Source organism: Phycodurus eques, chromosome 16 (genome assembly GCF_024500275.1).
Source record: "Phycodurus eques isolate BA_2022a chromosome 16, UOR_Pequ_1.1, whole genome shotgun sequence".
Lineage (NCBI taxonomy): Eukaryota > Metazoa > Chordata > Actinopteri > Syngnathiformes > Syngnathidae > Phycodurus > Phycodurus eques.
In genome coordinates, this window is record NC_084540.1 from 12,200,996 (window position 1) to 12,219,924 (window position 18,929).

The window sequence follows — 18,929 nt, forward strand, 5'->3', positions numbered from 1 at the left end:
AAATATCCATAATCATTATGAGAAATATTAATTTCTGATTCATTGTAATCATTTAAACTTAATGTTATTGTTTATTTTATTTGGCTGTGGTGACAGTGAGCGTTGTCCTTTGGGCATTTTAGCTTCCCCTGCCCCCCCCCCCCCCCCCCCACAGAAATTTCTATCGCTATTGTTTTGCTGCTGCTATTTCTATTCTTGTCTGGTTATATTTAGCAACATGATTATTATTTTTTTTTTTTGTCTTGTCACATCACTGAGCCTCTCCTCCAGTGGACACTCCCGGGCTAGCATGTGACACGCTGTTTGTGCACTAGTGCAGTTGTACAGGATAAGATATCCTTTTACTTTATATGACATGACATATGATAAGTATGTACAGGGTTCTTGGTCTTTAGAGGGGTGAGTGTGTAGCTTACAAACCCGCAAACTCTCATGATTGTGTGTGTGTGTCTGTCTGTCTGTGTGTGTGTGTGTGTGTGTATGCGCACATTTATGCATGTGTGCCACACCAGACAATGCTTGATGCTATCGGCAGCAGAGGATATGAGAACTACTATTTATATCTTCTGCCTGCAACTTCTCAGGTTGTGTGCCCTGGTCAGTATAGAATGTAATAATAATAATAATTAAAAAATGCTACGTGTGTATGTGTGTGTGTATGTGTATGTATATATATATATATATATACACACACAGGGTAACAAAAGTAACTCCCTATTTTTAAATATTTATTTATATTTATAATATATATATTATATTAAATTTATATTAATTTATTCATATGTTGTAATATTTTTCAATTTTTTTTTTTTATATGTTCCATGATTAAAAGAGCAAGTCTATTCTACCATATCGAATTTTAAATATAACTCCATGCAATACACTTTCTTCTCATGTTCATTTCTTGCAAGAATTATAGTTCTAGTTATAGTAAATTACAAGTACTTAAACAAAGGGAGATACTTTTCAATCACCCTGTGTGTGTGTGTATGTGTGTGTGTGTGTGTGTGTGTGTATATATACATATATATATATATGTTTGATCTCCAAAAGGAAATTGTTTCACTTTGATATTTTATATTTTATTTTATATTTACACTGCATACATGCAATACACGAGGGTTTGGTGCCTTGGACACCTCTGGTACAAACAGTGTTTTCGTCGCATTTAAGTGTTGCTATGCATACAGTAACAGTATGGAAATACCAACAGTTGCATAAAAAATGCATTTTACATCTTCATCAGTAACCGTTGTGCAGAATTTAGCATTATAATGAACAGAAAGACAAACCCCTACATACCATTATACATGGGCTGATCTATTAAAAAAACACAACAGCAGCAAGGATAATAACACTTGGTTTTAATTGATTGCACTTATTGCATCATTCAATGAAGTATTTTTAACCCTATTTAGCAGCATGAGCAGGTCAAAATTTTAAATATTAATACTATATGATCTAGATCCAATATTACTTAATCTTATAGTTAGGCCTGCTAGTCACAGTTAGCTCTACATTGCTGCAAAGCGTGAGAGTGTTGACTACCGCTGTGATGAAGACAGGAAGTGACACGTCTTACAGCATGACCTCCTTGCTATCCCCCCATGCACCACAGTTACTTGAGTTTCACTGTTATTAGAGCATACAAGCACACACACGCATAGGACCAGAGAAAAAACACGAGTCTTGATCCAGGAGGGTCAAAAGATGCACACGTAACACTAACAGTGACTACATAGAATACAGTTCAGAGGGCATAGTTGCACTTGGGCAGCAAATGCTTGGTCATGCATGTAGCTACGAAATGTTGCACATGGTTAAAAGTAAAATCCACTACACTCCATGCTACTGTACTGTATGTCTATGTGTAAAGTCAGAAATTATAAGGGATGATGCGGTGGTCCAATGCCGATAAATAGATAGAACAAAGCCTCTCTAACTCCCCACCTTCACCTGTCATTTCAAATATTACATTTTTATTGTTTTAGCTGTTGGATATTTTTTTATCTCTGAGATATGGGATGCATATGGACAAGATTAAAATTAATGCCAACACATGCACACGTCCACACACACACACGCACACACTCACTAAATCACTCATTTAACAATTAAAGATAGGGTAACATACTGTGCATTCCCACGTGCTCGTCTCATTATTTTTGTCTCATTTCACCTGGTGTAATGGTCTTCACACAAATTAGTCAGTTGGTGTGAATCTGACTTGAATGGAGTTAATTTGTTCACCTGCAGTAGCGCTTGTCAGCGCTGTCCAATCAAATGTTTGAATACATTAAATGGGGAAACAATCCAGAGTCCAGTTTAATGGCGTGTGTTTGAATGAGTCAGCGTGCATGTAACCCTCATTCCCCATGAACTCGCCCTAGAAGAGTTGAGCAGCCTGCCTGCACTGCGTCAATCCAATTTGGGCTTAATTGAATTATTCAGAGCCCCTCACCCATATACTGTAGTATATTGCCCTCCACACTCTATATAGCCTTTGTGTGTGCGTATGTGTGCGTGTGTGTGCATGTGTGAATACGCCACTCCATTGGTTTTAAGAATGATTATAATAGTGTTGAAGCAAATTTCTTCTCGAATGATACTTCCAATATACTGTTGATGAACTTATGGCATATTGAATCAAGTATCTAACAAAATCTTCTCATTGCTGTCTTTTCTGCCTATTTTCAGGATGTGAAGTCCACATTCTTCCAGTTTGGTGCTTCCATCCAGCAGGAGGCTCTGCTGATGTTGAACATCATGGAGGAGTACGACTGGCACATCTTCTCTATAGTTACGTCAAAGTTCCCCGGCTACCAGGAGTTCATCAACATTCTAAAAACGACAGTAGACAATAGGTACATTTCTTTTTTATGTGTCTTAATTTTATATGATCATTCATTTTCACATAATGTGCACATACAGTATGTGGATAGTACTAACTGCAATATGTAGTAGGGATACATGTAATCCATAACTTTCATGAAATTCAATTCAAATCAATTCAATGAATTGATTTCAACAAGGCGGCACGGTGGCCGACTGGTTAGAGCGTCAGCCTCACAGTTCTGAGGACCCGGGTTCAATCCCCGGCCCCGACTGTGTGGAGTTTGCATGTTCTCCCCGTGCCTGCGTGGGTTTTCTCCGGGCACTCCGGTTTCCTCCCACATCCCAAAAACATGCATTAATTGAAGACTCTAAATTGCCCGTAGGTGTGACTGTGAGTGCAAATGGTTGTCTGTGTGTATGTGCCCTGCGATTTGCTGGCAACCAGTTCAGGGTGTACCCCGCCTCCTGCCCGATGACAGCTGGGATAGGCTCCAGCACGCCCGCGACCCTAGTGAGGATAAGCGGCTCAGAAAATGGATGGATGGAAGGATTTCAACAAGGCGGCACGGTGGCCGACTGGTTAGAGCGTCAGCCTCACAGTTCTGAGGACTGGTGTTCAAATCCTGGCCCACCTGTGTGGAGTTTGCATGTTCTCCCCGTGCCTGCGTGGGTTTTCTCCGGGCACTCCGGTTTCCTCCCACATCCCCAAAACATGCATGGTAGGTTAATTGAAGACTCTAAATTGCCCTTAAGTATGAATGTGTGCGCGAATGGTGCTTTGTTTATATGTGGCCTGCGATTGGCTGGCGTCCAGTTCAGGACGTACCCCGCCTCTCACCCAAAGATGGCTGGGATAGGCTCCAGCAGCCCCGTGACCCTTGTGAGGATAAAGCGATACGGACAATAGAAGGATGGATGATTTCAACAATGATTGTTGTAAGTCCACCACACAGCTTGCGTGTCTGTCTGCTTGCATGTGCCCAAATCAAATTCACCAAAATCACGTTAGATCACCATCAGCAAAATTTAGATGTGGTCCGAGTAGGCATAAATTTAGACTGCCTTTCTCACATCAAACTCACTCCTTTGGGCACACCCTTGCTGAGCTGACACGCCCAGCTTGGTGCAGATGGGTCTGTCAAATAGGCAAACATGCGCAGCGAGTCTTGCGCTTTTACGAAAATCAATATCTGCCAGTTTTTATGCTCAAGCGCAGCTGTGCAATCTACGAAAATAGAAGCCATACTCTCTCGTGGCACATGCACACTGCAAGGACACTGTTGATGGAACTCAGGACACAAGTGACCAGCATAATTTAACGGTCGCCTCCTTTAGCAGGTCATCTCTGCTCCACACTCTCCATGCATGACCAATCGACCAATGCTTAATCCATCTGTTGCATTCGGGTAACAGTGGGATTGAACGTAAATCGATTGGTCATGTCTGAAGAGTGAGGCACAAGGAAGACGTAAGTAAACAGGCAACTGTTGTTGTGTCACCGTCTCAGATGCTACACATAACAGAGCTCTCCTAATCTAGTGCGATGAACAAATAAGTGGTAATTCGGATTCACTCGCGAGGCTGCTTGGATCCTGGTTTAAATAAGCCATTTTAAACTAAAAAGAAACACTTTGGCAACAGAAAAGTGGTTGCTAAAACGCGCCAATCAAAATGCGTCGTGTCTTTTCTGGCATTGTGACAAAATCTGCAACACCCCCAAAGATATGTATAATATTGTTGGATTTATCTCACCAAACATTATAATGAATAAACACAAAAGGAATGAAGACGTTGGTCATTTTACTCATGAGGAGGGCGCATGGGAGATTGTTCAGGTTACAGCCTCTCAACACGCTCTAAACAATCTCTCCCGTCGCTCCTGCATTTATTTGAAAATAGGGAGGTTTCTAAGTTTACAAGACATAACGTACTAAGCTACAAGACACAACACACTAAGGGTAGGGTTTCAAGGTGAAAACATGGCACCTGCCACATCCCGGCCACGTCCTTCTCTCAGATGATTCCTGCTGAGTCATCTTCTTGAAGGCGAGACATCTTTCTTTCTAAACATTGTCCATAATACTAATTGAAGCTAAGCAAATAAATGATAACTTCTACAATATATCTAACAAATATGTAATAAAATAATGTTAGTTCTCAAAAGATCAAATTCGATTTTTAATTTGTTGAACATTCACGTCTTTATTTCAGAATAGTATAAGGAGTAGTGATTCGATTGTGATTCGCTCGTTATTCATTACTGTCAATGCAAATAGCGAATGGGGATTTAGACTGCAAGTCCAAGCTCTAATTATGTCGAAGGTAGACGTTTTTACATCGCACTGTGATAGATATCGTATTATTGCACTTCACTACGCCAAATGTTTATACTGTTAAATTTTATATAATATAATTTTATATAATATATATATATATATATATATATATATATATATATATATATATATATATGTATATATAATTTTATATAATATATATATATAATATATATATAATATATATATAATCAAATAGTGTTGACTTTGGGACATTCTACTGCTGTTACTGTGCTTGCCTAATTAGATGTTTATCAAAATTCAGACGGTCTCACCAACTAGTAAATCTCCATGAAAGTCAATAGACTCTGTGTGTTACACATTCAACTCTGTGTGTTACACAGAGTTGAATTGAGTCCTTTAGATGAGCATGTGTAATTATTCAATGAAATTCACAAAAAAACAAACAAACAAAAAAAACAATGTTTCCGGTATTTGGTATTCTATGTACCGTACCAAAGAGTGAGCCCAAGCATGTTTTTTTTACACAGATGACATGTCATACCAAAATTCAACCACCTAATCAGCATAAACATTGGCTCATTTTGCATTGCATTTGCGTATTACATATGCAACCCAGTTAATAACCGCATGGAGGTTGAGCAAATTTGACAACTGCCGGAGGAAATCGGCATCACATCTTTGATGCTGGCTTTGTGCCTACAGCATAACGGAGCTTTATGGACATAGAAATGTCGGAACGCTGCATTGACATCTGTCATAACTAGGAGATCATTCTCATGCAGCAAGATCCACTGCTCTCAAAAATTAATTAAACAGCTGGTAAAAGCTTAAAAGCACACATAAATGGGGGATTCTTCTCTATTAGTTACCAAATTTCCTCTTCCAAAAACTTACTCAAGCAGGTTGCGACCATATTAAGTTTGTTTTTCCAGAATATTTTTCCATTCTTGTAATCGCAACCATCATCACGGCAGATGTCCCTGCGGTGAATGAGGTTGTTTACTGTCTTGGCGACTTACTGCACTCAGTGTTTTGCCTTGGATGTTTCATCACTTCTCATATTGGTTTCAAAAACAGTACCCCACAAGGTTTTAAGCGGCACTCATGAAATTAATGTGGATGACAGCTTGGTTTAGTATTCCTGCAGCTTTGCCGTCTTCCAGACCTCTCGGTCATTTTGACTGATGCTGTAGTCAAATGCTTAGCGCAGCAGCCCATTATATTCAGCTGAAAGTCAAATAAATGGTTCAGCAATTCTGAGATGATAGTGAGGGTTAGTAATCTGTGAATTACTAAATCTGTGTTAACCCAAACTATGTGGTTTGTTTTGTTTATCTGTGGTACAGTATATGTGCCAGTTTTGGGTAGTAATAATAATCAAAATCACAATAAACATTTTGCACATCATGGTGAGGTGGTGATAAGCATATCGGCCTCACTATTTGGGTTTGAATCTGCATTGGAAAACCTCTGTGTGCAGTTTGAATGCTCTCCCTTTGCTTAAGTGGGTTTTCTCTGGGTAGTTAAATTTCTACCTACATTTCAGAAAACATGCTTAGGTTAACTGAGCAAACAAAATAAAACTATCCTTTGGTGGGAATGTGTTTGTGTGACTGGTAACCAGTGGTGTACCCTGCCTCCAGTTACCCGAGGAGAAGCAGTATAGAAAATGCATCGGTGGATTAAAAAGTCTAATATTTTTTATTATGTCAATTGCCGAAATAGACAATATTTATAGTAAGTAGTAGTACTAATAGTTATAAGACAACACCTAAGGTTCGTTTTTAGTGGTATTCCAAACAATATTGAGTTATGTGCTCTAAAGTTGAACTGCTTGCTGAGAGTATACATGCAATGTAATTTAGCATGCAAACTGACATATTTATTCCCACTGGTTGTTGACCTTAATGTTTGAATAATAATAAATAATGAATTAAAGATGGAATAACTTCAATGAGTAACCTTAATTAACTGTCGATTTCCCGTGTCACTGTTCGACCTGCTCACTGGGGCTTGGTCATGGACAGACAACTTTAATAGCAAAAGACCTCTGTCATCTCAAGTGAAAATAAAATGGGCCAGCCAGCTCAGTGAGTCAAGGCTGAGTTGGCAGATGTTATAGTACTCTCAGGAGCCTAGATGAAACTCAGCCTAGATACTGTAGAATGTTTTGTTGGGGAAGGCTTTTGATGAAGATGCATGATACATACATTTAATGAAATGATGAATATATTGAAAAGAAAAAATAAATAAATATTTTTTTTTAAAAAGTATAGAACTTCAGAACAAAACATTTTCATTGCTATAAGTACTCAATGTCCACGTTTGTACAGATTGTTGAAGTAAGACTTTTATTATCTTTCACTGCAGGGTTTCGTGCATACGTCAAGATTGTGACAAGCATAGTGATTTACATTGTTTTGGAAAGTAGGCCAATTTGAATGTAAAATACTCTTGGATGTCATACAATAAAACATTTCTATACACTTTTTCATCAAAATACTGTACTGAAAATCCTGAATGGATTAATAACTTTGCTACAAATGCAAAAGATAGAAAACCTAAAAACAATTGTTAAATGTTGAGTATATTGATGTGTGTAGCTATGATCTCTTTGTTTTTTTAGCTCTAGGGTAAATTACACCCCACTAATTCCACAGTTTGCCACCAATTTGTTACACATTGTATCTTTTAATTACAACAATAACACCCTTTTCCTTTTATCACTGATGCAATTACCCTTTGTGTAATAGGAACTGCTGAATATTATCACTGTGGACATTTTTTTATTTTTTTTTATTAGCCAGCCATTAGATAAGAAACATAAATGATCGTATCGCGCTTATCTAGTATGACGTTTAATGAGTTACCTCTCACTTCAGATAACTTTCTAGAGAGATGGATGATAAAAGGAATTTTATCTGACCTGTGTTGACTGATGCTGTTCCCTCTTTTGAGCAAGATGTTTTTGAGGAGCAAAATAATCACAACTTTGCTAATTTAATCCAAAGGTTATAACAGGAACTGTGGTATATACCGTAGAATTGTGCAGTGGTGTGTCTTTGACAGTCTCAAATTTCCTCATATTTGTGGAGGCTGGAACATGGTTTATGCTTTATTACTTGCATTCTATTTAGTGTTACACACTCACACAAGTGATGTTAAAGGTTCCTTTCCATTTTTTAAATTTTCTTTTTATAATCTTTGGTTTCCTGATTTTGAATCTTTGAAGCTGGGACAGGGTCATGTTTACCACTGTGTTACATCACCTTTTCTTTTAACAACAGTCAATAAACGTTTGAGAACTGAGGACACTAATTGTTGAAGCTTTGTAGGTGGAATTCTTTCCCATTCTTGCTTGATGTACAGCTTCAGCTGTTCAACAGTCCGGGGTCTCCGTTGTCGTATTTTATGCTTCATAATGCGCCACACATTTTCAATGGGAGACAGGTCTGGACTACAAGCAGGCCAGTCTAGTACCCACACTTTATACTACGAAGCCACACGTGCAGAATGTGGTTTGGCATTGTCTTGCTGAAATAAGCAGGGGCGTACAGGAAAAAGACGTTGCTTGGATGGCAGCATATGTTTCTCCAAAACCTATGTGTACCTTTCAGCATTAATGGTGCCTTCACAGATGTGTAAGTTACCCATGCCATTGGCACTGACACAGCCCCATACCATCACAGATGCTGGCTTTTGAACTTTGCGTCCATAACAGTCCAGATGGTTCTTTTCCTCTTTGGCCCGGAGGACACGACGTCCACAATTTCCAAAAACAATTTGAAATGTGGACCCGTCGGACACAGAACACTTTTCCACTTTTCCTCAGTCCATCTTACGTAGATGAGCTCGGCGGCGTTTCTGGGTGTTGTTGATAAATGGCTTTTGCTTTGCATAGTAGAGTTTTAAGTTCCACTTACGGATGTAGCGCCGAACTGTATTTACTAACATTGGTTTTCTGAAGTGTTCCTGAGCCTATGTGGTGATGTCCTTTACACATTGATGTCGTTTTTTTATGCAGTGCCGCCTGAGGGATCGAAAGTCATGGTCATTCAATGTTATTTTTCGGCCTTGCTGCTTACATGCAGTGATTTCTCCAGATTCTCTGAACCTTTTGATGATATTATGGACCGTAGATGATGAAATCCCTAAATTCCTTGCAATTGTACGTTGAGAAACATTTTCCTTAAGCTGTTCGACTGTCTTTTTAGTGTATTCAATCAAATATAGGTTGAACATGATTTGAAAATCATTGTATTTTGTTTTTATGTTTAACACAACGTCCCAACTTCATTGGAATTGGGGTTGTATTTCTATCACTGTCTAGCACAATTCACCAAGCGTTAGATTGTTAACCCCACTAATAGGGAGTGTGATCTGAAAGAGGGGACGTGGGAGAAAATAAAAGAAGGGGATATTTTGAGTTTTTGCGAGTTATCTGCTCCCGTTCATTGGAGTTGAACCTGCTGCGATGATCATCGCTGCCGACAATGAATGCAAGCTTCACTATTTCCTCCACTGTTACATCATAAATTATGAATATAGTTAAGTATTGTTGTAAAACATAACATATGTATACTTTATAGACTGTATTTATATGGCTTAGCAGCAGCTTAGACTCACTCACCTAAAACCTGGAAATGCCATGTTGTCGTTCAACTGAGTTGAGTGGGCAGGTACTTGAATAATTGACAAAACTACGTCACACGGTCAGCAATATTAAATCCACCCATTTTGAAAGCCTGATGCCGTTTATTGCCTTTTGCATTCAATCGACAAACCGCATCGATGACAAGCTTAAACCATGTCACAGACTCATTTTGGACATTTGAGTATAACTTTCCTTGCCATCAGATAGCACCAGAGTACTTTTAAATGACAATAATGAAAAGTTAAAATATTTCACAGGATTAATATTTCTATACTGCCATCCTTTGCAGTTTTGTTGGCTGGGATCTGCAGAATATCATCACTCTGGATGCAGTGGAGGAAGATAGCCGGTCTCAGATCATGCTGAAGAAAGTCCAGTCACCGGTAGTTTTGCTCTACTGCTCCAAGGATGAGGCTGTCTACATCCTGGAGGAGGCTCGCTCTCTAGGCCTCACAGGCTTTGGTTACATCTGGATCGTACCGTCTCTGACCACTGGGAACCCGGAAATAACACCTGAAGAGTTCCCATCAGGAATGATTTCGGTCTCCTATGATGACTGGGATTATCCATTGGAAGCACGCGTGCGTGATGGTTTGGGGATCATAACGTCAGCAGCGGCAGCCATGTTGGATGAGTATGGTGACATCCCTGAAGCTAGGACATCTTGCTACGGCCAGATGGAAAAGACGAGCAAGCTGCCACCTAGCGCACTACACAAGTAAGTCAAGCAAGTCCTATAAAGCCTGTTTGGTTGTTTTAACAAAACACGTGTATGTACATTACATAAATTAAATTAATCAATATTTAAATGTATTATGTGAGTATTAAAACTAGCATAAACAGCTGATTTTCAGCTGCATGCAAACGCAATAGGTGATTTGGTTTCCATCTCAACACATACAATCCATGAGTTTCTTAAATTTTGGGTTCCTGTTTCCACTTTTAGGACTTGCTCAATATGTGCACTCTGAAAATGTTAATTGTGGCTCACCATTTAGTGTGTGACATCAAATTGTTTGACTTGTTTGAGACAAGTGACTCAGTGACAAGACTAAAGACTTGGCAATGATCCTGTGATATTGCTGGGAAGTTATATTACTTGCAAAGTAGATTTGATTGAGTCCCCTCTAAAGGCATGGTATCTGGTGATAGATGATATACGGTTGACATTGGAGCCAGCCTGTACTTTGGTATATACACCACAATTTTAATTCACATGCCTATCACCATCCTGCCTTCCTAACCTGGTGGAAATGCAAGCCACATCAGGATTTAAGGTATCAAGGGGTCAATCTTACTACCACAACAATGTTGTTCTCACCTTTGTCCTCACTGTTAATTATAGATTGTTCTACCCAGTTTAAGTGGAGCATAGCAAGATGCAACAACAGGACACAAGAGCAAGCGCCAGAGCTTAAAGGAAGGAGGAAGAGTGGGAGTGGGAGAGAGAGAAAATAGTCTGATAAAGAGGTGAATGAGAGTTGAAGTTTGTGTTTTAGGCATTGAAGACAGGAAGGAAATAAAGAAACAGAGGTAGCACTAGGATGCTGTGCTCCAAAACCGAAGAGGTCCTTCATGAATCCTTCTGTTCCTCCTCTCTTCTATTTCCCCTTATCTTGCATCCACGTCTACTCTCCTTCTAACCCTTTTCTAGCTGTGAAGCAGCCGGTGGGAAATGTTGTCGGTCTTGCCAGCTTTGTCTGACTTACAATATGACAGAGGAAGACACACGTGAGCACATTTTACACACACCACCTCGCAATATTGCACAATATTTTGAAGCGTCAGGAAAATAACTTCAATTAGCGTGTTTTTGTTTTTAATTAAAGAAGGAAATGAAAGCAAAATGTGCTCAATCAGGACATCACTGTAAATCTGAGCCAGCTGACTTCATTCCCATCATGCTCGGCTGCCTCAGGTTGTTTCCCAGGTGATGAGGGGCCACAGATGGCTTTGTCTGGTTGAGAGAACTCAGTCAATGAGCCCCCGTGGCCTGGACTTGAGAAACATGATTGGTCAAGCCGAGGTCAGCACTGTGGGCCGTTAAAAGTTGTTAATACGTCAATGGCCAGTGGGAGAGATAAGGGGATCAAGTTAACACACATACACAGAGGCGGGGACACAGACATCAAATAGTAACTATTTTAAAATGTACTTATTTACAGTACACTATTTTGCCATAATACTGGAGTCTTCCAATCTGCATTATATTCTTTGTTGTTGTGGCTTTATCATATATTGGAAATAGCACATGCAGTGCAGTTCTACACCATTACAAACAACAACCACAATAATATTTGTATTTTTATTATTTTATCTGACAGCTCCAATGAACTGTCTTACTTTTTTTTAGTTGTTTGTAATGTAAAACAACAAATTATTCCATCAAAAACAAATTCCAGCAAAGTGGTCACTACAAACTGTGATGACTGTCACCTTTTGACAGTTTTGACAGTGACTGTCAATTTTTGCTCCGAATTAGAGTAGATATTCTGTGTGCATGAGTGGATTTGTAGGGTGTTTGCACATTTACAGTGGACTGCTCACCTTGCTGTGGACAACAATGTGCTTACTTGTGTGTGTACACTTACTTGTCAGTGTGTGCACGTGATGTGTCCAGAGAAATAGGTGTGGCGCTCATTGTGTGCTCTGACAGGTAATTTCAGTCAGTAGCCCTGATCTATGAGAGGCAGACTTTACAGAACACACACACACACGCTCGCACACAGTCAGCTGCTATTTCAAGTATTGTGGTGTTACTTAATGGACAATGTGATGGGGATAAAACATCATATGCTATCACACAGGGTCATGCAGAGACCTTTGGAGTGGCAGGTGCTTAAATTTAAAGGAGCACATTGAACAAGAGTTTGAAAAACCATACAGTACAGGGCTCAAATTCAAGGCCCGGGGGCCACATCCGGCCGGCCATTTTCATTTTATGTGAGCCGTGAAAGCAAATCATTTATGTCAACCTCCATCTTGCTATAATCTGTATTGTAAATCAGAACGTGCACAGTCCACCCAGGAAGACTACAACAATTTAGTTTTGTAAGGAAAAGAACTCAAATAATAGTTCTAAGGAACACAACCCAATATACAGTACCTTTCACCTTCATCTGCCTTCTATTTTTTTCCTACCTCCTCTTGAAAAAATTCCCTTTACACATACACACAGACACGCACAGTTTTTATTCTATTGCTGCCAAAAACATATTGCTATTTATTGCTATGTTGTTCACTGTTGATGCTTGCGGACTGGGTTGTGACCAACAACTTAGTTCACAATTGTTGTGTTAACGTCAGGACATATGAATGTGTGTCATTCAATATGTGCTGGACGTCTCAGGGTTTCACAGTAAACACGGGAACGCGTAAGTTTTCTGATACTGTGTGGACTGTGTGTGAGTACAACCCCAATTCCAGTGATGTTGGTACGTTGTGTTAAACATGAATAAAATCAGAATACAATGATTTACAAATCATGTTCAAACTATATCTAATTGAATACACTACAAAGAAAATATGTTTAATGTTCAAACTGATACATTTTATTGTTTTTAGCAAATAATCATTAACTTATGGCTGCAACACGTTCCAGAAAAGCTGGGATAGGTGGCAAAAAACACTGAAAAAGTTGAGGAAGCTCATCAAACACCTGTTTGGAACATCCCACAGGTGAAAAGATTAATTAGGAACAGGTGGGTGCCATGATTGGGTATAAAAGGAGCTTCCCTGAATTGCTCAGTCATTCACAAGCAAAGATGGGGCGAGGTTCACCTCTTTGTGAAAATGTGCGTGAGAAAATAGTCGAACAGTTTAAGGACAATGTTCCTCAACGTACAATTGCAACGAATTTAGGGATTTCATCATCTACTGTCCATAATATAATCAAAAGGTTCAGAGAATCTGGGGAAATTACTGCATGTAAGCAGCAAGGCCGAAAACCAACATTGAATGCCCGTGACCTTCGATCCCTCAGGCGGCACTGCATCAAAACCCGACATCAATGTGTAAAAGATATCACCACATGGGCTCAGGAACACTTTAGAAAACCAATGTCAGTAAAAACAGTTCGGCGCTACATCCATAAGTGCAACTTGAAACTCTACTATGCAAAGCAAAAGCCATTAATCAACAACACCCAGAAACGCCGCCGGCTTCTCTGGGCCCAAGCTCATCTAAGATGAATTGATTCAAAGTGGAAAAGTGTTCTGTGGTCCGACGAATCCACATTTCAAATTGTTTTTGGAAATTTTGTGGACGTCGTGTCCTCCGGGCCAAAGAGGGAAAAGAACCATCCAGACTGTTATGGACGCAAAGTTCAAAAGCCACCATCTGTGATGGTATGGGGCTGTGTTAGTGCCAATGGCATGGGTAACTTACACATCTGTGAAGGCACCATTAATGCTGAAAGGTACATACAAGTTTTGGAGAAACATATGCTGCCTTCCAAGCAATGTCTTTTTCATGGACGCCCCTGCTTATTTCAGCAAGACAATGCCAAACCACATTCTGCAACAGCGTGGCTTCGTAGTAAAAGATTGTACTAGACTGTACTAGTACTAGACTGGCCTGCCTGCAGTCCAGACATGTCTCCCATTGAAAATGTGTGGCGCATTATGAAGCGTAAAATATGCCAACGGAGACCCCGGACTGTTGAACAGCTGAAGCTGTACATCAAGCAAGAATGGGAAAGAATTCCACCTACAAAGCTTCAAAAATCAGTGTCCTCAGTTCCCAAACGTTTATTGAATGTTGTTAAAAGAAAAAGTGATGTAACACAGTGGTCCCTGTCCCAGCTTTTTTGGAACGTGTTTCAGCCATAAAATTCTAAGATAATGATTATTTGGTCAAAACAATCAAGTTTATCAGTTTGAACATTAAATATCCTGTCTTTGTAGTTTATTCAATTAAATGTAGTTTGAGCTTGATTTGCAAATCATTGTATTCTGTTTTTATTTATGTTTTACACAACGTCCCACTTCATTGGAATTGGGGTTGTTGCATGAATTTGTTAAGATATGACCATAGGGATTGACAAGATGTACTGTATACACCTCTGCCCCCTCCTCTGGCATTGTTGTCCAGTTGTGCACATTATATAATACATAACCACGCCAAAAAATTTTGCGGGCACCGTCTTTGGCAGGCATTAGCAGAAGGATATGCATGTAATGTGGCATCAAACAGAAGAGATGCGTTTAGTTTAGAACTGCCTGGGTAAACGTAGCATCTATCAATTGTAGCGCCTAACGTGATCGCAAAAAAGAAATACAGCTTCACGATTGAAAAGCTGAGTTGAAAACGGCATCGCTTCTGCCTAACGCTGCCAACTAGCTAGTGCGATCAACTCTGTCGTGATTAGATCCGTGATTATAATTTTTTTAAATCCATTTTTTATTTTTTATTATACATTTTAGTTTAAGGTTATTTTAGGGGGGCAAAGAAGGCCTTATGATGCTACTGGCATCAATACGTGTTTATTACAGTGAAAACCCTATTTCTAAGCACAAATATATGAAAAGCGAAATGGCTGTACAATGTGCGATTAGATGTGTCGCCTCCTCACCAGCCATCAGTTGCTAACTGCGCCGACGGAGATACAGTACCCATCTACGTGGATCATGTGACCAAGGGGGATGAGATTATTTAATTTCTCTAAATAATTTCTGTGCGGTTACATTTCATCGTTGAACAGCAACAGGTTGTCACTTTGGGCAACTAACACCCCTCGCCCCCCACACACACGCTGCATGTCCCTGCTATCACATTGGATCAGATAAAAATAAACAGTAAATGATGTACAGTCATTTGAACCTGTCACTGTCAGTACAAGCTGTAGTTGCATTATCGGTATACATACTACAGCTTTAAATTTATTAACTAGTGTGGATATTACAGTTTCCATTCCCCTCACAAGCTTATGCAGACAATATTTACTCACCAGCCAGATTTGGCACTTAGTCACTCAATTTAAATCATCTCTAGTTTGTAATTTAAGAGCTGTATAAAAATGTCTGCCATTGCAAAGATAGCAATGTTCTTCTTTGATTCAAGCTGTCTGACATGGATTAATTAATATGGAAAAAGTTACTAATTGTGTTTGTAGTTCACAGTGCTGTAGAACTGCAAAGCATAAGGCTAAGAGTATATTAAACTATTATAAAATATTAAATGTATTTAGCTATATGAAAACAAATTAAACATTCCTTAGGATAATGATGTACAGTTCTATACGGTGTAACTCTCATAAACATGTTGCTACATTAATAGGAACATCGATTCATCTCACAGTGAATACATGATGAATCCTCATAATTAAGACATGGTGACAGTGTGTGTATGAATAATAATAGATAAATGTCGTCATGAGTGATGTGTTGGGTGACATGACTTCTTCAAAAGTAAATTGTCTGTCATTATGTGTGGCAGTGATTTTATTGTCACTTACTCTGCAGGTAACAGTCTGAGAGAGAAAGCGCGAGGGTCTGAATCCCCCTTTAGTCAATAAATCATGAACAGCAGGCTTGCGCCTATGTGTGAGTATGCAAAGGCTCATTATGGAAGAAAAAAGCTTCCATTTTAAACTGAAAACAATGAGGAACATGTTCTCATGAGAAATTACTGGGGAAAGGCTTTTTTTTAAAGTAAAATAAATACTCTTAAATATTGGCAAAACTAGTTTTAAGTTTACCCTTCAAGCTGCATTTTGTTATTGAACATCAAAATATTGTCACACATGTACAAATCATGCCATGTTGCGGCAAATTGCTGCTGCTCCCCCACCCCCAAACCCAATGACAGCATGAACGACAGCATAAAACATTCCGACAGATAAAAAATCCGTCAGGTTTTAACGTTTTAGCCTTACCTGTGTTTGAAAAGCTCAAAGACCAAAGACAAAATAAGATCTGAAACGGTTATAGAGAGGGGCGTTCTGTCAGCAGCAATTATAAAACTGCAATCCCCAAAGTTCTCCACATTAAATAATTCTTCATTAAAAGAAGTGTATTTCAGAAAGCTGCTCCGGTGTCCTTAAAATCATTTACATATTGGAGAATGACACTGAATCTCAGCTGTGGTGACACATACACACCAGGGACAGCAGGAGGTGTGAGACCCTGCTATACTGCCGTAATCTTCACCTTGTACAGTCACTTCCTGTCACGCTCAGCGCATACCACCTGCGGCGTCGCTTGTCGAATGACTCTCCTCCCTTAAGGTCCTCTTTTCAATCCTTGCTGATTGCAGGTGTGTCATTTTATTTGCGTGTTTGTGTGAGCACTTAACTACCAAAATAATGCAATATTCTATTTAAAAATGGTGGTATTAAGAAGAAAAGAAGAAAAGAAAAGCAATTGCGCCTTTATTACTTTATGTGCTCTTCTCTGCTGCAGTGCACTTGCTGCCCTCCCACCCCCAACCCCTTTTACTCCAAAACTGGAACTCAGTATCGTAACTCAGTTGAGGCGTCTCTCGTCATACTTACCCTTCTTCTCATTCCTTCTGGCTCACACCATTTTCCCTCTCAATATTTTGGGGTGCTCCTTCCCCACTCATTGCTCACCTCCGTCCCCATTTTCATTACCATCTAATGAATACAGAGATAAGTGTTCTAATGGATGCTACAGCATGGTGGAAAATGGATGAACGAGGGAGAGTAAGCGTTGCATTGGGCATGGATGAGGTTGGCAAAGTAATTGTCTGTGTGGGAAGGGGTGGTCATTCAGTTCACTTTAGGGTCATCTTGCAGTGCATATACCACCCTCCTAATGTCCGTATCCCAGCAACATGCATGAACAGGTCTAAACATTCAATGGACATAGGACCATAAAAACACAACTTATGTGTGCTGTCAGCATTTTGCTTTAAATTGTTGACCCTAAGCTTCACATGCAATTTCAACATTTAGATTTTACTCCCCTACGATTGACGAATGACCAGTCCAGGATGTACTTGCTTCACAAAGAAGCTTCAGTAAAGCTATATATAAGTACAAGATAAGTGGTAGACAATAGATCGATCCATTTATTTATCCACATTTTACTGCTTTTCCTTTTTAATGTGAGCTGTGGTCTATCCCAAATGACTTTGGACTACACAGGATATCCCCTGGACACCAATCAGTCACACAGTTCAACATCCACCACTATTGGCAATTTAGAGTGTCCACGCTGGTTTAGACCAAACACATGTTTTTTGTGTTTCTTCCATTTTCTGTTTTTTTACTGTCATACAAATGAGCCCCTGTATCAGTCAGCTTGAAATTTTACGAATGTCACTAAGAAGAGCCTACACCTCCACCGAGGTTGATCTATCTTAAATTGAGCAATCTTAAACATGTCTGCCTGACCTGTAAAATTTTGGAAAAAAAAGAAATATGATGTGCCATGTGATTTTGTTGCATCCCAGGCCTGTAGTGATGGACTATGCAAATCAATGTGGGTTCCCAAATATGATACACAAAAAGCTTTTTTCACCACATCTCTATCAAGTGAAGGCGGTTGGCCACTGTCACACTTGGTCCTGCTTGTATAAATATTGTGTAATTCTATTAAGTGACCAATGGAGAAATTATAACCTCCCACCCCTCTGAGCTGAGGTAATAAAATCCGTAAATCACTATAAATAATCCAAATAATTGATTCCTGATGTTTTATTTATTGAGTGCAATGTTCTTTATACACAACAGCTTGCATATTGTCCTGCTGAATATGAAGCTCCTGCCACTTCTCTGTGACTTTTAACGTTATGTCACAGGGTCCGTTTCGATAGCCTGGTGACCAATGTTTGAACAGGCCGAGAAGGGGGAGGGCTCGAAGAGGAGCTGTTTCTCTGCCATGGTACATGACCACTGACAGAGGAAGTAAGGGAGCGCGCATGAGGAAGTACAGTCATGATTAATGTGGAGGCTATGTACAGCCAAGAATATCTTCCCATTGCCCTCCATCTTAGCTAATGTAACCTGCCATGTGGGTCACTCATTACAGCCTCTGTGAGTGTGTGATGTAGTATTAGACCATTACTCCTGGTACAGTCCCCCTTTGTGTAGAAAGTTGAATCCTTACATTTAACTACCCACACAATAGATTTATGAGAATGCTGTAGTAAGATTTGTAGTCCCAACAAAAATTCTT

At 39.5% G+C, this 18,929-nt stretch overlaps 1 protein-coding gene across 1 annotated transcript in view; it reads left to right on the forward strand.

The window, feature by feature from the left end:
• grin2aa (glutamate receptor, ionotropic, N-methyl D-aspartate 2A, a) overlaps nt 1-18,929 on the forward strand; it is a 160,849-nt gene that overhangs the window by 98,445 nt on the left and 43,475 nt on the right. Inside the window, exons 3-4 of the mRNA XM_061700021.1 lie at nt 2,698-2,864; nt 10,079-10,507. Of these exons, the coding sequence (XP_061556005.1) occupies nt 2,698-2,864; nt 10,079-10,507 (596 nt within the window). The remainder of the gene's footprint in view (nt 1-2,697; nt 2,865-10,078; nt 10,508-18,929) is intronic.